This window comes from Molothrus aeneus, chromosome 5 (assembly GCF_037042795.1).
Source record: "Molothrus aeneus isolate 106 chromosome 5, BPBGC_Maene_1.0, whole genome shotgun sequence".
NCBI classification, from domain to species: Eukaryota; Metazoa; Chordata; class Aves; order Passeriformes; family Icteridae; genus Molothrus; species Molothrus aeneus.
Window position 1 is genome coordinate 37084374 of NC_089650.1, and position 24969 is coordinate 37109342.

At 42.5% G+C, this 24969-nt stretch overlaps 1 protein-coding gene across 2 annotated transcripts in view; it reads right to left on the minus strand.

The window, feature by feature from the left end:
* Positions 1–9993: 9993 nt before the first annotated feature.
* Positions 9994–24969, minus strand: part of SRGAP1 (SLIT-ROBO Rho GTPase activating protein 1) — a 138850-nt gene continuing 123874 nt past the window's right edge. For both annotated transcript variants that reach the window (XM_066550174.1, XM_066550175.1), the window contains 5 exons: positions 23890–23969; positions 15950–16130; positions 15252–15386; positions 14780–15125; positions 9994–13044 (listed from right to left, as the gene is read on the minus strand). In XM_066550174.1, the coding sequence (XP_066406271.1) occupies positions 12667–13044; positions 14780–15125; positions 15252–15386; positions 15950–16130; positions 23890–23969 (1120 nt within the window). In that variant the 3' untranslated portion in view covers positions 9994–12666. The remainder of the gene's footprint in view (positions 13045–14779; positions 15126–15251; positions 15387–15949; positions 16131–23889; positions 23970–24969) is intronic.

The following is a 24969-nucleotide window of genomic DNA, read 5'->3' on the forward strand; positions in this document are numbered from 1 at the left end:
TCTGCTAGGATCTGTTCAGTTTACTTTTGTTTGGATTAATGCAAGTCTGTGGTCATGGGGCAATTACAAATAAATGAAGTATGAAAGACTTCATAGGATCTTTATTTGGATATCTAGTCAGGCATAAACTGTGATGTCAGTGCAGCTGTGTCCCAGATCAGGTGACGCCAGTGCATAAAGATTTGTAAACTGTGCTATTGTTCTCCAGGTATAATATTGTATATGATTTTTGGCAAGTGATCTCAAGAAATCTTACACCAAGGTGATTTTTTTTCTGCCTTATCAGTCTTTCTGATGATAAAAGAAAACTGGCTTTTCAAATAACCAATGTCTCTTGTATTACCCTGGTATAGACAAGAAGATTTATGCCCAGACTTGTTGAGTGCTCCCACCCCTATTCCTCCCAAGTAAAAGACAGTTTCTGTCACTGTATTTTGAGAGAGGTGGATTTAACTGTGTTCAGCTGCTGAAAAACTTTGAAGCTCGATGAGATGAAAGATAATGTTGGAAGTCGCATGAGTAACTTCTTACAGCAGAGACTGCTCACAAGATTACAGGATGTGCAAGTCCACTAATGAGTAAATTCGGGGTTTATGAGCTCGAAGGAAACTTTTCAGTGATGTTAAACTAACTCCACAAGATACTGTTAAACCCCTTGTCTTTGGGCAAAGTGTTTATTTACAGGGACAGCATCGGTTCAGAAATTTGTTCTCTTGTTAGAAGGAATATTGCTGCAAATTATATTAATAGGAAGTTCTGATGAGGGAATGTTTGTCCTAGAGATTTTTCCAAGATGTTCAACAAACTACTGCAGTTAGTAAGTTAGTGGAGACATTTCTAAACAGGAGTGAAACTCCTCTGATACGTACATCAGCTGCTTCCTTACATGGCAAGGAGTGTTAATGAGATGTTGCAGCATGCTACAAGGAACTGCCAAAAAAAATTGGTGGGCCCAATGGGGCCCACCCATTTTCCTTCTGTGAACAGTCAAGCAAGAGATGACAGGCTCTTGATGCTCTGCCATGAATGGACTGCAGAACACTGCTTGTCAAAATGCAAAGTCCAGGAGGGAGGAGAAGTTGGTATCCATGTGAAGGATGCTTATGAATGGATTTTGGTGGTGGAAAACGCACTGCATCAAAGATGATTTCAACATTGGATTTAGTCTTCCTAAATATGAAAACACATGTATAGTCATAAAACACTTGAGGAATGTTATCTCTATTTGGTGGGCCTGTCAACTTAGGAAAGATACTAGGGAAATTTGCAAGAGCCTTGGGAGTGGGAAACACCTGCCCTCCAGATTTGGGGTAAGGGTATGAAACCTGTTTGCATGTGTGTATTCATATATGTGTGTAATGGAGACTGGAAACAGAAACCAAGAGATATTGATTTTGTCCTTGCAGAGACCCAGAAGTAGTTGGTTACACAATAAATGGGAGAAATGAAAAATGATGCTGTAGCAGTATGATCAAGTGGCTTCTAAAAAAATAAATATGGGGATTATTTCTCTATAAAACCCTAAGATCTCACCAAGGGACACTTGATGTTATCAGATACATTTAAAAGGAAGAAGTCTCAAACTGATAATGTTTCTGAAAGGTCAGTGGCTGCAGGACATTTGCAAACCATGAGTGATTAACAGATGGAGTTTAAAAGGCAGCAAATTTCCATCCCTTCCTGCGGTGCTCACAACTGAAGGAAACACATAGGAAGCATCTTTAGGTAGGTAAGAGCTGAGAATTGTGAGTATGGGGGAAGACTTGCCACTTGTAAGAGTGTTAGGAAAACCTCAAATTATATGACTTATAAATATACCTGAACTCCTCCTTGGGGTGCTGCCAAGCCACGGGCAGCGCGCGCTGTTGGGAGGGAGGAAGAGCAGTGTCCTCAGATTGCTGAGCTGAACTCCTTAAATAAAACACAAGGCTGCTAAATTTTTCATCTCTCTCTCTCAAATAGAAGTTCTTAGTCTGACAGCTTTTCCTTTGCATTCTTAAGCATTACTATTTTAATAGCAATATTTGGTCTCCAGTGCCCTGACTTGTACTTTGGGTTTTCTCTGTGTGCCCTTGGGGCTTTCTCTGCTGAGGGAGCTGAGACATCCCAAAGCTGCTTGCCAGAACTGACCTGTAATTTTCCAGTAAGTCATTGTGCCATCAGGAAATGCCACTTTGTGTAGCTCAGGATGTTTCCTGAAGACATACTTCACAGCAGTGTTTCATTCTAGAAAAAGCAAACAAACAAACAAAAAAGCATTTTTCTTATGTTAAAGCAGAGTTGTTTTATATAAGATTTTACAATGAAATGCATTTATCCTATAAGCATGAAAAATGCAGCAAAGCATTTCAATAAAATATTTCTTTAGGACCAAGTTACAGAGGTTCTTTTGTCCATTTTTATTATGGAAAATATATTTAAGCTTGCAGAATTTGCTGTGAAAGGGGAAATCCCATTAAAGCCAGCTTTGTTTTCTCTCTCTGTGCTGCTTTGCTTTGGTTTATGTCTTGTATTAACGAGGTGTTCAGCTGTGCAAGAAAAAATGTTTTTCTCAGTTTGTGGTTGACTTTTTGTTTGCTTAAACTTATTTGCTGTATGATATCTTTACAGTCCAAGCTTTTGTAATTTATAACTTAGGTATACAAAACTTCACAAAGGTGCAATGTAGTAAACATCCTATATATGGAATGAGAGATGCTGTTGAATTCAGCTTCTGAGTCTCTTAAAAGACAGAAGGACTCTCTGGTTTGGTGTTTGAATCTGGAAGAGAGCATGTCACTTGTAAGATAGTCAGATTTAAACAGAGGCTGTTGGACAGTTTGGTTTAGGCCTTTTGGAGGATTTTTCCTTTAAAAAATTCAGACAGTATATTTTGTACTACAAGCCAATAGAGTAACTTTTATGTTCCTGTATAGGTTAATTTGCTGGGGACTGGGATTTTGCTCGAGGCCAAATGCCAGTGCTCCCACCCTGAAATGTGCATTCAGCTCTCCTTAAAAGGTAAACCCCATGGAAAACCCACACAAATTATGAGAAACTGTTATGAACCGAACCATGAATTTTTAATATTCAGTTACCCTGAGGTACAAGTTAGAGCTTAAAATAAATTGTTTTATATTTCATACTCTGAAGGAAATGAAGTTTCCAAAGGACTCTGCTTTGGGTTAAACAGGACAGTTTTACAAACAATCATTCTGGAGACAGAATTGTACCAGAGCTGTGTGTGGGCACAAAATCTGGTGGTGCCTTTCATTGCCTGTCCATGTCTGATGTCTCACCTCCTGCATGACCCAGGATCCTTACACAGCCTCAGTGGCCAGCTCAGTGTGGGCTGCCACTCCTGCCCTCAACACTATGGCAGAGAGCACAAAATCACTTGTGGTGGAAGAGGAAGCTGGACAGGAATTCAAGCATCACTTTTCACCTGAATTACAGTGACCTTTTTTTTCCTCCCCAGTCTTCTAAGTGTTGAAACATCTGCAACTTCCCCCAGGCCCTGCTGCTTCCTTTCCCTGCACACCCTGGCCCAGCAGTGAGGATACCCTGCAGTGAAGTATCTCCCAGCACTTGGGTATGTGAGAGTAAGCTGGACCCAGCTCATTGCCTCTTTGGCTGTATCTTTTGTACCATATTTTTGGCACTCTAACACAGAGTCATCTTCTGCCCAGTTTAAGATCATCCTGCACTCATGTCCTTCTCCTATCAAAGTCTGCCCCGCTGGAGTGGGATACCAGAGGTGCTGGGCAGCATTTCCCAGAGATAGGAGTGAACTACAAAAGCCCTGGAGAGAAGAGCACCACTCCCACTTCATTGCTATCTCAACAGAAGTTATGATCAAACCTGACTATCCCTCACTCTTACTCAGACTACTGCAAGTAACACTGGAAAATGTTCCTGCACATAAGCACAACCTCAAAGTGATTTGTATTTCCTTTTCAGAATTGCAGCACCTAATTCTACAAGCAGTTCTGCCACATACAAGTGGGGTTTTTCCCCACTTGGTGTGTTTTATTTGATGCTGGAATCCTTCCCTTAGTCAGATGAGACATGACTGCTGCCAGTGCTTTGAAAAGTGGAAGCAGTGGGGAAACTGAGGCACTGCAGGCACTGGAGATGTTTGTGTTGGGTTAGCCAAGAGGGCAAAGGGCTTCAGGAATGATGTGTGACACTCAGTAGCCTTATAGGGGTGGCACAGGTGACATATTTACCTCCAGTCCTCCTCCAGGGGAACAAGGTGTGGACTGAATCTTACTGCATTTGAGTGCTACTTTACTTTGACCATGACACATGGGATTCAGAGTGTGTTAGAGGAGATGGACAGATTTGAATGCTCTCACTCTTTGCCTCATTCAGGTTAGCAGAGAGGAAAATGTCCCACTGATGTTGTGGTGACCAGGGGCGAGTCCTGGAGGTCACAGTGCAGGGACCAGGGTAGTGCTGCCACTCTGCATGGGCATTTTCAAATGGGGCTCTTCCCACAGTTGATATCTGGGGCAGATGCTGCTAAATTTGTAAGGCCCAAGCAAAACTCTTTGTTTTTTTCACCAAGAAAAGGAAACCTTGGGAAAAGTTAAATTATCTTCAGGAACTGCCTTCCCATTGATTTTATTAACTAAGAATGAAAAGCACATTAAGCATAACTGAATTATTCTGTTACTAGTGTTATTAATAGATCTCTAAAAAAATTGAGTTTGCTTCGAGGTAATAATAAATGCACCTGGTACTGGAGATAGAACTGTAGTGCACACAGAAATGGCATTGAGATGCTGGAGCCTGCTGGTATGCCTATAAAGTAGGAAGAAAGTTAAAACAGTGAAATGGAGAACACACAAATTGATGGCATGCAAACAGAATATCAAGTTATTTCGATAGAGGCCAAACCAGAGACCCAATATTACCACGTAGGTACAGGGGGAACTCAAGTTTTTACATAAAAGCTTGTAAATCAGCTGCTGCTTCACTGAATATGCACATTTTCACATGCACAACTCATGGATGGACATGGATACAAATGGCATTTAGGCCTATGGTACGTAATAAATTATATTAGCTCTGAACATCCAGAGTTTGACAAAGTTAATTTTTATACTGGAAGAAATTTGAAGGCCTGAAGTGTAGTGAGAGCATTGCCCAGGGTCTGGTTGGAGAAAGCTGGGCAGAATGTGCTGTGCTGCCAGCCTGGAGGGCAGGAGAAGGGTGGCATGGTATTCACATGCCCTCTGAACAGAGAGAAGCTGTGAGAGAAGCAGAGAAGAAGGAAAACCAATTCTTATCTCTGCTTGCTGCTCCTGTTGTTTTGAACATGTGGAATGTGTTGGAAGATTATTTACCTGGAGGGATTGTTTGATTAAATTCTGGTGATGGTGTTTTGATTCATTGACCAAGTGAATCCACGTGTGGGTGTTGGGACTGTGGGCTGACAGTCACGAGTTTTTGAGTAGTACTCAGAAGTATGATGGAGTATAGTATAATAAAGTAATTAATTATCCTTCTGACACCATGGAGTTCTGTGCATCATTCTTCCCTGAGTCAGAGGATCCATGCATTACGATAGGGTGGTCCTGTGGGGATGGGAAAATGGGGGTCCCTCCAGTCTGGGTGCCTGGTGTTCCCCACATGCTGCACAGGGATGCGGATGCAGGGCTTTCCCCCTCCAAAACAGGCCCCATTACTGTGCTTTGTTAACCAAAAATAAAACATGCAGCAGCAATTTTGCAATGTACCTGGTCCAATGCTTTCAAGACATTATATATGCATACATACATATTTATTTGGTTTTATTTTGTAATTTTGGGACAAGTACAGAGAAGAGTTCAGAATTGCGATACGATTTAGCAGCCCCAGATTAGCCGCATTTCTATCTCTGATTGTAACATTGTATATAAACTGATTTGTTCAGAATAACTTTGATTTAATCATAAAGTAAGCCTTGTGATGTGTATGACAAATTTAAAAATCATCTACACACTAGGTCTGAAATTAATTTTTAACATATTTTTGTAGTAGCTTTCAGAAAACAAAACAAAAAAACTAAATAGCTGAGAAAATTGTCCAGGTGAAATTCAGCTTAAACCTGTGAGTATTGATGGATAACACTGAGTATTCACCTTGATGCTGTTTGCTGGGGGTGCTGGGGTGTGACTGTAATGTCTGTCTCAGAAAAGACTGTAGGCAGGTAAAAACCCAATTAAAATATGTGTTGCAGTGAGTTGTTTTAAGGTACTCAGCAGTTCTGGGTGGAAGTCATGAAAGATTTTAGGCATTTTCCACCTTTAACATATTTAAATTCTCTATTCATGACTCTGGTACCAACATCCATATTAATGCCATTTCTTTGCAATCAAAAACTCACTGCCAGAAGCCTGACCTTTCAGTGAGTGTCTCATTCACCTCCAGAGGAGCGCTGGGCTCAGTGATTTGTCCCTCCTGGAGCGTAATTCATTCAAATAAATGTAAATCACTATTTTATGTTGTTTGGTCAGGGTTTATAGATGTCAGTGTACACTACTGAAAAAGCACATGGCAGATATTAAGGGAGGAATCAATGTGCTTCACAGAGATGAGAACAGGCAGGGGTTGGTTTTGGTTTATCCACTGTGCAGCTATTATTGATTTTGATCCCACAAGTGTTTGACCTCCTTTGTACAGCACAACTTGTCTATATTTCACAGCTGAATTTTTTTTGGCCTTGTACTTCATGTTCATATTCCATTAGTATGCTACTTGAATAAAATAAATCAATGCAGCTTGTTAATTAAAAAAGGGGAAATTCCTCAACCTCCAACCCCGAATCATTAAGCTGCTCTCATGTGTCTGCGGTGACCAGCGTGGCCTGACCCTGCTGGGAGATGGCAGTGACACAACTGGGGATCACAGAATCATGGAACCATTTAGGTTGGAAAAGACCTTTCAGATCATTGAGTCCAACTGCCAATCCAGCAGTGCCATGTCCGTCCCCAAACCATGTCTCCAAGTGCCACATCTATATGGCTTTTAAATACCTCCAGGGATGGTGACTCAGCCACTTCCCTGGGCAGCCTTTTCCTGTGCTTCACAGCATTTTCAGTGAAGAAATTTTTCTAACATCCAATCTAAACCTCCTGTGATTCATCTTGAGGCCATTTCCTCTTGGCTTATCTCTTGTTACCTGGGAGAAGAGACAGACATGGGCACACTACTTGTGCAGCTGTGAGGCAGAGGCTCAGCTGACTGCAGAGTTACAGTTAAAAGTATATTTCTGCATTTTTCATTTGCATGTATATATTGAGAAAGGTAAGAGAAAACCTGCTGACGTGTCCATTTCAGCCAGACCCAGATCATGTCATTTAACTCTATTTAATCCCTCAGCCAGCATCAAATTGTTCACGTTCTCCTTCCTTGGGCCTGCCAGCTCTCAGTGTACCTGCTGTGCAAGAAGGTAAGGAAACACAGAGTTCTTCTCTCCCTGGATTCCAGCTCAGTGCCAGTGCACAAGATTTGTTCTCACACCTGGTGGGGACGGTGCATCAGGCAGGCTGCTCCGAGGCCTGCCATTTTCTGTTTTCCTTTCCACTGGTTTTAGCCTTGCTGATCGATGGGATTGGCTGGGTGAGAGGAACCAAAACTCTGTGCCAGGGCCACAGCCCTGCTGGGGCCAGGGGAAGCTGAGTATCCAGTGGGTCTGACTGCCAGGAAAGGCTGAGGGACGCCAGGACCCGGGGTAGAGGCCGAGGCCGCTGCAGTGCCGGTGAGCTGCAGCACTGCGGTGCAGTGAGGGACACTCCGAGCCATAAGGGCTCCCTGGCAGGAAAAACTTGCTCTGGCTGCGTCTGCTGCAGCCGGAGTGCTGGCAGAGACCGGTGCTGCCAGCTGTGTGATCTGCAAAATGCCCTTGTGCAAAATGAGAGACAGGGAATAGCTGCAGTTACAGTGGCATGTCTGAATGAGCGGTTGGTTGGTTTGTTTTTTAAACAATAATTGAGCTGGTTCAGCTAACTGGGTTTTAGGATGCTAAATTGTTGATCTGTTTAGGCTTCCATATATTATAGTGGGAGTTCTTTTTCCCTCAAGAGGCAAGTTCATGGAAAAAAGCAATATTCCTATGTACAAGAATGGTACCTTCATCTTGTACCATCTCCAGTTAATACTTTTCCCATTTCAGTTGCTCCCCATGTATCAGTTCCATCCAGACAGACATCAAGGCTTGTTCCATGGGGTAGCAGTGACTGAACAGAGCAAATATGGATCCTTCTGGTCAGGATAAGTCCATGTGCGCCACAGAGTAAGAAATAAACTGCGTGTCTCTGCAAAGGAGAACTTAAGTCCTGGGTGGATCCTCTGTGGGTTCCTTATGCTGTCTGAGGAGGTGTTTGGGCAGGCTGGGGCAGTGCCACATCCTGCTGGAGCTGCATGTGGCTTGAAACAATGATTTGCAGCAGTGGCCTGAGAGCTAAACACTCTGCTGCCACTGCTACTCTTTTTCTGTTTAGCCAATACACTTTTCTCAGCAAAACATCTCATCACCCTTTTGCTTTTCGAGCATCAGTAGAGTCAGCAGTTCCTCCACTACCTGCCAAAAGCTTTGGCTGTCTCCGTGAGAGCTGGGCTTCTTTCCACTACAAAAACTGGAAGGAAGTTAGGAAATCAGCACCGTGCAACACTGAAACTTCATGTTATAAAACAGGAGAAGACTCCTTGTGTTTTCTTACTTATTTTAAAACAGATTAAAAACCACCACATAAGCCCCTCCCCTCACCAGTGAAGGATCTGACTGTGGAAATTGGGTTATGCATCCTCTGGGCTGTGTAGGACCTTGAAAGAGGAATGACCTTTGCTGTCCCCTCCTGTGTGCCTCAGTCAGCTTTTGTGCAGTAGGGGACAAGAAGAAATGCCTGAAGTAGGTCGCTGGACACTGCAGTGCAAAGGCTGCTGCCACAGGCTGATCCATGAGCAGTCACAGCTTTCTCAGCAGGAGAAGTGACAGCCCTGCTCTGAGCTGGGGTACCCCTTCCCCCACACCACCCCACACTGCCTGACACAGAACCACAGCATGGTTTGGGCTGGAAGGCACCTTAAAGATCATCCAGTTCCTACCCCCTGCCATATGCAGGCACACCTTCCACCTTAAAACCAGATTGCTTAAAGCTCCATCCAGCCTGGCCTGGAACACTTCCAGGAATGGGGCATTTGTCTTCTTCAGGCACACAGTGGTCCTCAACAACAACTAGGGATGACTGGTTTGGATTTTTTTTTAGCAAGGATTGAGAATGCATTTCCAAATAGCTCTTCTGCCCCTAAACATCTAAGGTGGGAAAGCATGGCAAGCCTATTTGGGCAGCTGTAGTCCGAGCTCAGGAATTGTCCTTGATAGCATCTGATCCATGTATGGCAGAACATTTCTCTGCAGCTATCAGCCTGACAATCAGACCCCCTGGTTCCTGGAGCCAGGGGGAGGGTGTATTGCCACCATTTCTCAGACATAAGGTCACTGAAGATGACCTTTAACTGTGGCACTCCCCCCACCCCCTCCCAGCCTTGACAGCATCTCTCTTTTGTTCCAAGAAATATCCCCATTTTAAGAAATGTCCCTTTTAAAATTCTTTTCACTCTATTTTTAAAATATGTAAGCTGGAGTGTTTTCCTCACCCCATTGGGTGGGGTGGGGTGGGGAGCAGGAGGGGGATGGCAGGGTGTTTGGCCAAGTGGGCAGTGGGGGCTTTCCTCAGCCAGTTTGAGCAGGATTGACTACCCTTGATGGGTTCTCAGCAGAACTACGTGAAGGTGGTGGCCCTTTGTGAGGGGTTTTCAGGTAAAGAGGGAGTTTACGTTAAGTTTAGGCAAGGAACTTTCCAGGAACAAGTGCTTCTTCAGGCCAAGAGTGTGATAGCTCTTGATGCAGTGTGGGGTGTGGGTAGCTGGGGGATGCTGGTGTGCTGGATGCTTCCCTATGTGGGAAGTAGATCATTAATGCATGTTGGAAGATACAGTGGTTTCCCCAGCAAAACTACACACACAGACAGAACTATCTTCTTTATTATAAAGATACACTATGAGGAACAAACTTGAATGTATACTGAAGCTTGTAATGGTACATGCCAAAAATGTACAGTACTATACATAAAAGTGCATTGTCACAACAGATTAACAGTACATTTCTCTTCCAGAACTGTGGGTTTTCCATGTTTTTATTTGATCTTCAAGAGTGGAAGGAATGCAATGGGAATGCAGCCATACACGAAACAGGAAAGGATGCAATGGAAATGCAACAGTACAAGAGCAAAGCTACAGCTCCTCTAAAAGTTAAAGGCACTTTCACATGTACATACTACAGATGTACATTGACACAAGTAGGTAACAGTCAACAAGCAGGAAGCTACCAGTACTGCAATTCATCAAACTTGACAGTAAAGGACAATACTGATTGGATTAGGTGTGCAGGAGTTACCCTTTAGTACGCCTGTAGATGTAGCAGTCTTTCCTGTTACATATCCACTTACTATGCTTTAAAGTATCTATAATAACCATCAAACTACACATTAACTGTGTGAATGCACTAAGTGGATGCATTCACTAAATGCACTGTTTCTAATATTTTCTTTTGCTAAACAATTTCTAATAAAAGCATTATGGAGTCCAGTACAGTTATTTAAACATACAAAATTCCCTATGCAATTTAAAGATACACGTATCCATCTCAATTGTGCCAGGTGGGTTAATTTAAAAATGCTAGACAAATTCCAGTTTTGCTCCACTGAGTCTAGTAAACTGGGGAACTACTTGAAAATACCTCTGGTCCCAAACAAGTGAGCAGACCAGCACTGGTCTGCAGCTGGGGCTGGTCTGGCTTAGGCTCTGGCCCTGGCATTAGGGCCAGGCCAAGGATGGAGGTTTGCTGACCCATGCTGCACAGCCCACTGTGATGGATTAAGACTTTGCCTCTAACCTAGATGTGTGTGAAGGCTCTGACTGCATTGAAAAGTATTTGCAAATACCAGCAATAGTTTGGGGCTCAGAGGCAGTTTATGGGGTACTTCTCACACCTAGAGCTTCACATTGCATCACCTGTCTAGAAGGTGTAAACCAGAGCAGGAATAAATTGCTCCTAAATAACAACAGGAAATTACTCCTGTCACCTCAGCAATTATGTCTATCAAATTTTGTCCCTACTCTTCTCCTCCCAAACTCAATTTTTTATGTATAATGAGTTGTAAAATTTCAAGCTTTCCAAAAGTGAGATCTTACAGAATATGTGGAAAAACAGATCTTAATTACAGCCAGTTGTACTTCTGTAGGTGGACCACAAGTGATTTTTCCCCATTTTATTAATTGAACCTTCTTTTGTGGATTGGATGCTTGAAAACATGTTCACAGAAATAGTATTATGGCTTACTGTTGCAATGTGCAAAACAGCTGTAGGTTTAGCTCATGCCTAACAAAGTTTAACAACAGAGCACTAAGCAAAGTTGACAGTCGCCACTCACACAGACATAAGAACGGTACTGATTTCAGTCATTAAAAAAAAGGGAAGTGGAGGGGAAAAGGGTTATGGAAAACTTTAGTCAGCTTGAATCTAGGCAGTAGAAACTCAGCTGCCTGTCCTGTGAGTGACCCCTGCACCACTGGCAGGGGGTAGTCCCCCTTCAGAGTCCCTGTCTTGCTGCTGTCAGCACAACTGAGCATTTGCTGTGCAAGGCAGTCAGCACAGCTGGGTCAGCTCGAAACTTGGACTATTGCAACCCAAATCACGTCCCTAATTGGACACTGAGCAATAAAGTCAATGGGATACTTTTCTGAACTACTGTGTAGTTAGTCCCTTTAATAGCCCCTCATGCTCCCTGATGGACCAACAGGTTCAGGCACTCCCCAGAGCCTGGCTTCTGTGAACATCAAACAAATTCAGCTTCTGTAAAAAATGTGGTATCAGGGAATGAAGGTCTGACTTCATGGGAGAAGGTACACTATTACAGAGGGCAGCAAAAGGAGTTTCTAGATACTATCCTGGAGATGTGCTTTAGCTGTGTCCTGGAATGCTGCTTTGTATCAGTGAGAGCAATGTGATCTCCAGCTCCATTCAGCGCTTGCCTCTAGTGAGACTGCCAACAAGAAAGCTAACACTTGGTGCCAATTATGAGTTTGTAAGGGTTTGGTGATTTTTTCTCTTGTGTCTTAAATAAGAAATGTGGCCTGAGATGACTTAGACATTCCACACAGACACGTAATCCTCACATGCTAAGTTTCAGTTCTTACTAACCTGCTTGAGATTTGGTTTGGTGACCCAGAAATGAGTGGCTCCATGTCCTCTGAACCCCCTCCCGCCCCTTAGTTTTGTGCAGGATCTGTTATTATATAGCTACAGTAAGACTGTGAAGTATGGTACAACGTGGCAAGCTGTTTGTGATCTGTGTTGGTTTTATTACAAATGGTGCAGCATCAAGTTTTCAAGTAAGTCTATGTTTGTTTTTTAAAACTATGCACAATTGTCCAGTTTTTCGTTTAATCGAAACCATACAAAATACAAATGCCCATGTTAATGTAGCTACTTTCAGACAATACATTCAAAAACACTGAAAAACAAAGCCTCTCCAGTTACAAACATGAACAAATGATGTTACGGAGCCCTGACTTCTATTGTTAATCCATCTCTTTCCCTAGCACACCCCAGCTGGGCGCTGTGGGTGGCTGAGCTGCCTACATTGTGCAAGATTTGTCGGCTGGACCCTGGGAAGGAGGAGAAGGCCCTATGCTAGGATTTGTTTTTGGAAGAACAATAGGTTTTGGCCTAAGAGCAGGAGGTTTCAGCTGCACGCCCATTCTAGGGGCCACCATGGGCTTGAAAGTACTCATGGTGTCACTGGAAGAACTAGTGCTACGGCGGATCTGAGGCTCGGAGCTCCTCAGAACAACGCTGTGGAGAGGGCTGAGCGACTCCGTCGAGGTGGCAGGGGTGGGGCTGTTCTTCACTTGCTCCAAGGTGTCCAGCACAACATCAGGGGCGTGTTTGGCCGAGCTCTGCCGCTCCAGCTCACGGAGCTCATTCAGTGCTGTGTTCATTGTCTCCTCGATGTCCTGTGTCAGAGCACAGAGAGAGCAGCATGTCATTTGTGTTGCTACTGAATGCCAGAGGAGCAAGGGGAGGGGTAAGGAAATGCATTAATTAATTCACCAACCATCCTCTAACAATTATGATAATGCTAAAATCAATTTCCACCAGATTTATTTGAAAGACATTACGATTGACAACATGGCAGCTTTGGGTGAACATTACAAACATTTAACCTTGTTCATATGAGAGAATCAAAAAAAGGTGTTACACAAAAATCTGCAAGCCATTTATGAAGTGATTGTCAGGACAAGTGATGTGTCTGCTTCGCAATGTTTTAGTGGTGAAGATTTCTGTCATCTCTTGGTTACTGACAACTTTAAAGATTTTAGTCCATTTGTTCACTCTTAGCTAGCTGCTCTGCTCATCTAAAGCCTCAGGTGCTCAGGGTCTGTATTCCCTCATATGGACTACAAAACCTAGTTTTCTAAGGAAATAAAGTTTGTGTGCCCATCAGCTCTTCTCTCCTCTTGTTTCATCAAGTTAAATCTTAAACAGAAAAAATCTCTAAGATATTGGTCAGTATGAAAACCTAAGAAAAACTATTTTCTTCATCAGGATTTCAGGCCTGAAGGCTAAAAGAATGCACCAAGATACTAGTTTACTGCTTCTCAGTGGTATTGAGATACAACTAATCTTAAAATATCTTGTGTTCCCTGCCTGCTCACACTGACTTTCACATAGTTTAATCAAAGTTTGGGTTCTAGTCTAGGCATAAAAAAGAGATATCTTAAGCCAAACAGTGCTGTTCCAGGAAAGTAAATTAACAGCTTAGAATAAAATATAACAGTAAAAACACTTGCACTTTCTAACCCTAATACATGGGTTCTGACCTAAGCATGCCAGTCCCTTCTATTCCTCACTGGAAGCAGAGTTTGAAAGCAAGCATTATCAGTACATTAAATTTTAAAACATGAGTGCCAATGTTATTGTAAAATGCGTTTGCAATCATAGAGCACCCTCAGGGTGCTCCCAGTAATCACGTTTTCCCTCCTAGACAAAATGTGAGTTCTGAAGACAGAGGCATCTATTTACTCAAGAGCTGTTACCAGCTCAGTACAACAGACCAATTTGACGATCAGGGTACTTCCTACTCCATTCTCTTCACCTCTTCACTGCCAGGAATGAGACAGGTGACTGTTCACACAGTAAGATGGCCCACAATTTATGCAGCTGTGACATCTTGCACATCAGGTTCAACTACACGCCTCAAATCAACACACAGTATGAACTGTATGAAAACTATAAAATCCACAAGACCCTGGACTGTAAATCTCTGCTTTGAATGGCAATGGTCACTACTAGCCAGTCAGAGCACTTTTCTGCTTACCACACTACCGAGACATAATTGAACACTTATTACATGCAAGTCAGAATAGGCCAGCCTTCAACAGAGCACAGCGGTCTATGTAGCTGTTGTAAGACTGTCCTAGTGTTCTGTATGGCAGAGGCAATTTCATTACAGTGTAATGGGAAATAATTTCTTTTTATTGCTTTTGCAATGTTTACTCCCCTTTGTGCTTCTTCTATTCAGGATTGCTTAATCCATCTTCTTTCACACACACTGTTTGGAAAGCCAAGTAGGATATTTCCCTGCACACACCTTCCCACCAGAGCATGCGCTCTGTGCTGTGCTGTGCTATTCAGTGGGATTTGCTGCTCAGAAAATCAGACAGTGCCATAAATAAAAAAGACACAAACCTGAGCTATTGACTCCGGGTCCAGTGGTTTGTGGTCATTGAAACCTGTGTACTGACCAGAGGATGTAGACCTTCTGATGGGAGGGCTGTCGATCTTCTTCAGCGAGTCGTGCCTGCTGATGTTAGTGAGGCTGCCGTGGCCCGGCCGGCGCCGCCGCTCAGGGCTGTCGGCGTTCAGGTTGCGGTTCTGAAGGAGGGCTCTGGGACTGCAGTGAGTTGCCAGGTTGGGGGAGCCCAGCTCCAGGGCCGAGTTGGAGAGAGGGTGAGGTGGGTGTACCGGGCAGTGGCCGTCACTGCTCCTGCCTGGGCGTCTCAGGGGAGGTGGAGGCTCTGTTCTCTTCCTCTGCCTGCACCAGTGGAGAAGTGGTGGAAGAACAAACTGTAGTGAGCCAGCATAAGCACGTGCAGGAGTAATTACTGTGTTAACTGAGCTGTGAGCAGCACTGCTGAAAACACGTTACACTGAGGCTTACCTTCCTGAATACACCTCTGAGTGACGGTCAGTAGGAGAGTTCATATCCTTTGATGATGACTTGTCCTCAGTTATGGGTCCGCTGCTGGCCTCGCTGTCTGCTTTTTGGCTCAGTGTGTCTGAGAAAGTATCATCCCTGAACAGAACACAGGTGGTGAGATGAGAAGTCAGTGAGTGAGAGCACCTTGGCACTCTCAGATTTTAATCCCCTTAGGAAAAGCAGGCATGTTGTAAATGCACTGCAGCCCTTGTGCATCTCCCAAAATTGTTTATAATCCCTCTGTTTACTGAGCTCTTTGCACTTTGAGTGTATGTAACCTTTCAGTAAAGAACTTTGTCATCCTTGGCAAAGCACGTGCCTAATACTACAAAACAAGAGTTCAGGGCTGCATTTCCCCAGTTCTTGCTATTCTGAAGTTAAAAGTCAGCAACTGCTACACAGAGATAGTCAAATTAAAATAGGTGCAGCAGCATCTGCCTCTTAATGTACTGGGAACGTATCCATAGAAGTAGCTTAGCCTAGTAGTAGTTTTTGATGGAGCTTTCAATTCAGGGCAGTAAAGACAGGTATCCATTTGCATAAAAGGCAAATGTTTAATCTATCTGACCCTTCAAACCACTGACCCATTTGGCAAATACTGCTAAGCACTGTAGACTTTACACCGCCCCAAGAACCCAGTCACACCAGACACTGCTTACATATCCTGCACCACTATGTACTGGTGAGGAACAAGGCCATCAATTCCATTGTGCCTTCCTTCCCACCAGTCCTCAGACGCTCGGTGATAGAGCAGAAGGGAAGCTCCTTTCTTGAAAGAGAGTTCTCGTGCAGATCTTCCAACATAGTCAAACTTGGCAATAGCTTCTATGGGCTCGCACTCTGGGTGGGAAGAACAACAAATATCAGATTACATATTGCTCTTTTTGGTTTCATCAACCCCATTTTTTCCATTTTCTCAGTGCTCATTCTGACAGAGATCAGCTAAAGGAAGGCAGACTTCAGGCAGTGGTTACAATGTGCCCCTTACAAAGAAGTATAATTGATCTGTGCCCTAGGTGTGAAACATCTGGGCTGCTTCAGGAGCTGCAGAAAACAACAGCATACTAAAATGTTACAACTGCCTTTGGGAGAGAGGCCTCTGCCTCCTGCTGTAAAGGATCCTGCACGGCTGGAGAGTGGGATGGAGGGCAGGCAATAAAGACTTCTGAAAATAAAAAGAACAAACTCAGATGAATAATCAAAGGCCCAAGGAACCAGCATGATAAGGCAAAAGTAAATAAGAATGCTTTTACCATCTGCAGTGGCAAAGGAAGGAAGACAAGATTAGCCTGTGCATGAGTAGGGATACCCTGCTGAACTGGGCCATGGAATTTCTGTCTTTTACGTGACAAGCATGCAGACCTACTGAAACCTAGTGTTTTACACAGCACCAAAGCCTCCTCCTTTAATTCATTTCCTTAATGCCCTTTTGGAGTGAGACAAGATGGCTCCAGACCACAGGGACAGTCCCTGTGTGGCCTCAAGTTGTTTAAAGCAGCTCTGACTGCTCCAAAATCCTGAGCTGCCCTGATTTCTGCAGGGGAGGCTGGTGTTTTCTGAAACCACACACTGGCTACAGCAGTGCTGGCTAATCCTCTGTCAAAATGCTGGTAAATTCAGACAGTTACCAGCCTTAGGCTGGAAATGGGTTCCATCCCATAACCTGTGCCGGGATGGAGACCTACTGATGTCAGCAAAGGGGCCCTGCAGCTATGGCCAAAGCTGTGCCCAGCCATCCAGCAAAAAGCTGTGATTTTCACAAGCTCTCATTTTGTCTGCATAAAACCAAAAGCACCTGAGCTCTAAAAGATTAAATTTTGTCATCAAAGTTTCAAAACATAAAGAAAAAACTGCAAAATACAGGTCTAAAAATCACATACTCTGATGATTCCAGTAACTCAAGAGTCCCTGAAATGACTAATTTCTTTACATAATTAGAGCAATATTTAGATGGAAATTAACATCTGGGCTAATGACTAGCATAGCAACTTTCTGTCTGATGCGAATTAAAATTGCTGAGGTTGTAATTCCCTACAGAACCAGGCTGGTAATGAAAGCCACTGTCCCTTTATGACAACATTTTGCACAGGAATGTCTTTTTAAAATTAACTTCGTTCTACAGTGTGAAAACATAATGACAGCACCTTTATTGAGGTTACAGCTTGCAGCTCATTTTTTAGTAACTTGCCCAGCCTGCAGAAGAGTATCTTGTGGTTTGCTGCTTCTGCAGTCACTTTAAGTGTTCCTGTCAGTGACAAACTGTAGTGTGTATAGAAATCACTAACACAGACACTTTACACAGATGGAATACAGTGATATGGAGAATTTACTGTTACAAACACAGAAGTAATGTATGGTGGCAGAAATTATTTCAATCATATAAATACAATTAAGAACCAAGCAATAACAGTATACATTCCTGAAAATGCATCCCTACTGGATGGCTGTAGAGGACCATATTATCTTTTTTGTTCTTTGTCTTTTTCCTCTCTTTCTCTCTTTTGCTTTCTCTGTCTCACAGCCCCTGCTCTGGACCACTGACATGGCAGCAACAATGTGGGATCTAATCACTGGTTTTATTTTTTGTTTTCTTCCCTTGCCCTGCATGGACAAAGCACAACTATCATATTCTACCCCATACTCTGAAGTTTGTTGTGGGAAGGAAGAGCTTGTGAGCCAGCACCTTTGAATACCAAATGTACTGTGACTTGTGAGTCAGCACTTTTGGCTGTGTGTTGTGGGAGTTGAGAACTTACTGAAGTGTACTGTACAAAACAAAGGGCTCGTTCACCTCTGCTCTTGTGGAAGTCTGTCGTAAGAAATTTAGGGTGTGTTAGCCAATACCTTTTGAGTCTAAATATTGGGCTGGTGGCCAAAGTTATGGTGACTGTACAATAAAACCTAGGAGTTCCTTGATATGTGTCCAATGTCTTTGTTCAGCCTGATGAGAATTTTTAACAAACATCACGGCCCCTACGAACGTCTCGCTCACCGCCATTCCCTGGTGGGTGGGGCTGAAACTTTCTTGGTTTATGTTTTTAGGCAAAGAAACTATAATGTTGACACAGAAAGAAACATTCTGGAAATCCGGGCTACCTCTAATGGTGGTGTGATATTATGATATGCTACCCTGTTGTCATTCCTACAGCCTCTAACAGAAAATACAGAGGCCACAAAGTAACTGTAAGGCACAGAAAATGAAAAGAGGTAAAACCAAACATGCCTGTTTATCTTGCATCATCTTTATGAGAGCAATATGAAATGGCAATATGAAATGGCAACAATGTAACACTGACAAAAGAACACAGTTCTCCTATCATGTGTATTGTTCGTAGAATTTATTTTAAGAAGGAAATACTGGAATCAGGTAGGATTGAAAAGCAGACATTTATGAGCACTCTGTTCTCAGATTACAGCTAATTTATGGGTTATGGTAGAGTTGGTCAAGAATTCAGAAATAAAATCTCCCAGGCTTTGGAGAGGCAGCCACTCACTAATAGGCAATATTTTAAAATTAAAAAAAAAAAAAATTAAATCAACCAAACAAAAAAGTTTTACAGTAAGTCAAAATCCCAAATTTCCTGCACATATTTTTCTTAGACATTCTCCACAGTTAACTGGTAATGCTCATGAGTACTGGATTGATGGACAAACCCCTACACTGATTGGCTATGGAATTTCCTGTTTCTCTGCTAACGTCAACAGACCATACAGTATCCCACAATTAAGTATACAGGTCTTTTTATTTACAAATCAGTGGACTAAACTAGAAACAGTTCTGTCTTGCTCACTGGAATTATGCTCATCTAAGTGTAATGTGCAATGAGTATCCTCTTTATTGTATCCTTCTACCACCTGCAAGACTCACATTCTTTCTCAGAGGTCTGAATGACATTGTCCCACTGGAACCAGCTGTATGAATTGTTAATGTACCCATAATGGATGTGACTTTTGAGACATGTACATTAGATTGCCTGGGTAACAAATCCCACCTCCTCAGGGGGGAGTGCCCAGAAAATTTCACAGAGATTTCATGAAGAGGACGAAAAATGAGTTCAGACAGGTTTTCCTACTGTGAAAGGGGTGTTTTCATTTCTTTATACACAGAGATAACTTTCCTATAGTAAACAGTACTGAGACTGCACTTAAATAGTAATTCACCTTGTTACAGGTCAAGCTTTAATAGTGAAAACCCAAGTACCATGACAGTTACTCCTAAACATAAATGCATTTGGGAAAGTTAAGCCATTTAATATCAAGGTTACTGAATGACAGATGAGTATTTCCAAAAAGCTAAGGCAATGAAGGCTAAATTTGGGATCTGTAACTCAATTTCTGTGTGGTACTGAATGTCTAACAGTAAAACTGCCAGCTCAGAGGGAAGTGTAATTGCACTGCTCTGTCCATACCTGCGGGCATTCAGCTAAAATATCAGGAAGTGTTTGGTGGCATACAGGATCTCACCAGCTATCATCTCTAGTGAATCAGGAAATGCTATGGAAAGGAAAGATCAGGACAAACTGAAGAACTGTGGGAACAACTTCTGCTTGGGAGAGCAGAAAGGGCAGAATAAATGTGTTAGTTTTATCTTTGAGATTGGAGTGCCAGACGTAGACCTAACCTCCCTACAGAGGTGATGGCAGTGAATTGGCCCTGGGCTGCCCCCTATGCCTCAGGGCACAAGGAGCTAAGGAAAGGAGGGGACACCATTCCCTGCACTTTTTCTAGGGGAGTTGCTGTTGCTCTGCACTTGCTCAGTTTTCCCAGGTGTACCCTGTCTGTTGGGAATAAAGTACGTCCCAAACTCCCCAGGAACATGGGAGTCTATCTCCTTATTTCTTTATCTTCTGCATCCCATCAGAGAATAGAGTGGTTCTGTAATTTCAAACTCTTCTCCTCAGGACAGCAGTTTTCTGACTGGGAATAGCAAAAGCAAAGAACTGTTGCAAAGTGTTGACAAAACAGAATTTGGCAAAGTATCGATCACAGCACGCGCTTCTGAAGAGGAAGAAAATGAGTATGTGTTGGAAACAACAATGTACAGTCTGACACGTCCCTGTAAGTTTTGTTTTCAGCAGAAATACCAGCTAAAGTTTTATCCTAAGTTTATGAGATATCTATGGAGAGCATGGCATTAATTTTATGTATGTTTTCCTAGGAGAACTCCATCTGTCTAACTTCCTCAGGAAATGTTTACTTCCTTTGCAAACAATTTAGTCACTCTTTACCATATGACTCCAACAAGAATAAAAAATCTCCATCAGTTTGAAGGTAAAGGAAATATGGTAACAGCTGTTTCAGTAAAACATAAACAATAGCCTTTGAATCTTTACTGCAGAGAGATTTTCAGGTAAAGGTTTGTCTGCAGCAAAATTACAGGTAGTTTTTTTTTGTGTCTCAGCTTGAGTACAAAAGTTCTGAACTTCACAAATTAAATTTCATTTCTAGATTGAAGAGAAAGGAAAAAACTTCTATGTTTCCCTTATCAGGATATTTTCTGGATATCTAAAAAAGTCTGAAAACACTACAGAAAAATGCAGCTCCTTTTTTTTCCTGCTTCCCTTTCCAGTGATCAACTGAAATACATGAACACCTGTAATCATAGAGGGAAAAAACCCACAACAATTTATATGCTTAAAATAAAGCAGTTATGAAATATTTATATGCTCATTTATATGTGCTAGTATTTTTCCCCTAATCTACTGCATTTTACCTCTGTGGACATAATTAAAATTTAATTTTTAAAGTCTTGCTGTTTTCTAAATTGTAATGAACATTTCTAGCGCTACTGACACAGCCGCTACAGATGGGTTTTTTCCTAGCAGGCACAGAGAGCCACTTGCAGTTTAACTTTACAGCAAGAGTAAGTAAAATAAATCCTTTTGGTTTTGATCGTAACCTCTGGATTATGTTTCAATGACCCTGTAATTCCTGTAGGGTAGGCAGCTTGGTCTTACATATGTACACAACATTTTAGCATAAAACTAATCAGATTTTCAACATGAAAAAACCCCTTAGCATTTACAGAATCTGCTTCTTCCATGTCCTAACAGAGGGAGCCATGTAAGTACCACATGTCCGATCAATGCAGCAGCAATGCGGCACCTCCCTTTCTCTCTCTGCACATTCAGCTGGCAATGATGCATCCAGCTTATCATCAATGAATCAATCACATTAAACCCCCAAAATACTCCAGACCCTTTAGTAGAAGGGTTTTTGTTACCCACCACATGTTTATCAGTGACTCTCACAAAGTTCAGTAAGCAAACTGAAAAATTTTCACCTATTCTCATATCTGGTGTAAACAATACTTTTTAAAAGGAATTGTCTAGAGCACAAACACATGAATGTATGTGCAAAGAGAGAGTGAGTGAATTTAATTTAAAGTCTGTAACCTACATTAGAAAAATGTGCTATTACAACACAAAGCCATTTTTCCATTAATGGAAAAAATGGGTTAGAGCTTGCAGGTTGGAATCGAAAACGAACAGTTTTTGTGTGCAATCCAGGCTTGTTAATCTTCAGCTTTGCAGCAGTATTTATCTAGCTTACAAATATTTTTGTGCTAACAATTATTTCTCTGTAAACACAGATGTCCGCTTCCTTTTGGCACTGAATTAATTAAAAAGGTGTGATGAGGAAACTAGAATTAAACTATTGGGTGATCTGGTGAACAAAAACCCATGTCTTGAGCAGTCAAATCTTTCAACAGAACTTTGTCCTGTTCACAGGTATTCTCTTCAGGGTTTGTCTTCCCCAGAGACACAGTCACAAGTAGTACCAGGACAGGAATGTAAAACTGGTATAACAACACAGTGGCGGGGTACAGCCCGTGATGATTGAGGCCCAAATGATGCATCACACGATGCCACAGTCCTGCTCCTCTGTATCCTGCTGATGTTTTCATCTTTCCTAGGCATGGCTTTGAAGTAACTGCTTTGATGGCTGCTGAAAAGCTGCACTTCTTCTCCATGTCCACTTGTGCCTTTGTCTGTCAGTTTGGTCATGGGACCCTGAAGTTGGCCCCAATATATTGAACTGGTGTGTCATCTACACTTTACTTGTGCTCTAAATGAGAGACAGGCAGGCTTCCTCAGCTTCCACTCTTGCTTCATACCTCCAATGGAAGAAGGTGTTCTTCTAAAGTATAGCTATACTGTCTTGGAAAAATAAGGTGCAACTTTTGAGTTTGTTCACACTGCTTAGAAGAGATGTGCTGTAGAAAGATGGTGGGTTTAGTTGTACAGAGCTGGTCAAGAGGAACCCATGCACAGCCTGTCTTGTAGAGCTGCTGGTACTCCCTGCTGCACAGGCATGGCTATACACCCAGGCAGAACACCAAGATTTCTCTCCTACTCTCAGTCTTCCCTCCTTCTGTAATGTCTGCCCACCCAAATGTCCCTCCTGTCCAAACAGCTGTACTGACAGACTCTGCCTGCCCCTCCTCACCTTGGCAAAGGGGAAGAGACAGACAATCTGTCAGTGACAGCCTGTGTACGTGACCAAGCAGAGGGGTGCAGCTAGAGTGGAACTATTGTTTACCCTGCTCTGTGTGCAATGGGACCAGTGCAGCTAGCTTTCCTATACATACACCTTCCGGTTTCCCTTCCCCACAGCAATTGTCCCAGCTCCTGAACAGTATCCCTTATGACATTATTAAAAAAAAATATATCCTTTTCTGCAGTAGCTCTTTTCCTCCCCTCTCCTCTGCTCTGTCTTTTCCTCTTCCTTCCTCCACACATCCTCTGTAAGGGACAATGGGAAGCTTTTGTTTCTGCTGCTGCACGTGTGCTGGTTGCTCTGTATGGGTTGCCTGCTGGCCAGACAGGCAGAGAGCTCACACTGCTGCTCTTCTCTACATGGAGTGTCATTCTTCACCTCTAATGAGCTACTAATTCTCACAAAATAGTAGTTATATAACAATTTTGAGAATCCTTTTCTATCTGTTAAATTTGCTTGAAACTTGGCAGAAGATACTGTGAGGGACATCAGAAGAATGGTCAAACTGTCACACTTGAATACATATTTATGACCTGGATAAAAAGAATTAATATAATAGAGTTGCATCAATTTTTTCATTGATACCTCTCATACCTAGAAGTATACATGACTGATATTTACAGAAAATTATTACTGTTCAAAAGTTTCACTGTGGGGGGTACACACATGTTTTTAAGTTGTTATAAATACTTCAGAGAGAGCAGCTTTTAAATTCATATAAAAATAGAGCTTCAATGGCAAATATCCTATAGCTGCAATATTTAAGGGCATACTTTTGACAAGTTTAGTTTTTGTAGACAAAAGAGTCACTAAAAATGTAACACTATGTCAGAAAATAATATGTGCTGACTGAAATAGTTTCTCTCTTGCCCTTCCTGTGACTGGGCAAATCAGGAGAGAACAAGGAAACAGCTGGTCAAACACAGATGAATCAAGAGTGCAAAAGCACACAAACAGAGATTGAAGATTTGGTACAGAAAACCAGGACTGAAATTTCCTTCTTTCAAATAAGACACAATTAGGAAAGGAAGAAGGTCTCCTGCCTGGAACACCTGTAGAACTTACCCCCATCAAAGGCACAGTAAAGTGACAGACTCACCATCTTCACTGGTGTGGGGCTCTGTACTGGCATCCTGGTCCCCCTCCTCCAAGGTACCATGCTCACTGTATGGGCTGTCACTGGAGGCAAGCAGAGAGGAACCACATACATCAAGCAGCGAGAACCACATACATCTTATAATGTTACAGAGTTATGTGCAACATAATTATCCTCGTGCGCTATGAATACATAATTAATAAAGAAGCCTGTATGCATTTTCTTGAAACAAAATCCCAACATTAAGAAGCCCTCAGAACATTTGATTCCTTTATATATAAAAAGTGTGTGTGTTTGCTGCCAAGGGGGCGTCCTGGTTTTGGCTGGGATAGAGTTAATTTTCTTCCACATAGCTGGTACAGTGCTGTGTTTTGTATTTAGGATGGGAATAATGTTGATAACACACTGATGTTTTAGCTGCTCCTGAGCAGTGTTTACACTGAACACCCCACCACAACCTGCAAGTAGACTTGGGGGCACAAGAAGCTGGAAGGAGACACAGCCAGGACATCTGACCCAAACCAACCAAATGGGTATTCCAGACCACGTGGCATCATGCTCAGCACATAAACTTGGGACAAAGCTGGTCAGGGGCTGCTGCTCAGGCACTGGCTGGGCACCCATCAGTGATGACGAACAACTGCATTGCGCATCACTTGTTTTGCATATTCTAATTATTGTTATTTGCCCTTTCTTTTCTGTCCTATGAAACTGTCTTCACTTCAACACATGAATTTTACATTTTTTTCCCAATTCTCTCCCCCATCCCACTGTGGGGAGAGTGAGTGAGTGGCTGTGTGTTATTTAGCTACCTGCCCTGTTAAAGCACAATAAAGAAAAGGAGCAGGCATAATAAGCTGAAATTTCCTAAGGTGGTTCACAGCCAAAGAAACAATATCCTACCTGCCTGTGTGCTCTGTACATCCGGAATTCTATCTCTGGCTGAACACAAAGCAACTTCCTCCACAAAATGTTGTAGGAAGCATCATCATAATTGCTTTCGCTTTACTTTTTCATACTGTTTTTACATTTTACTGTGTGGACCTAAATGCTCTTCTCATTTATCTTCATACTTCTAACCAG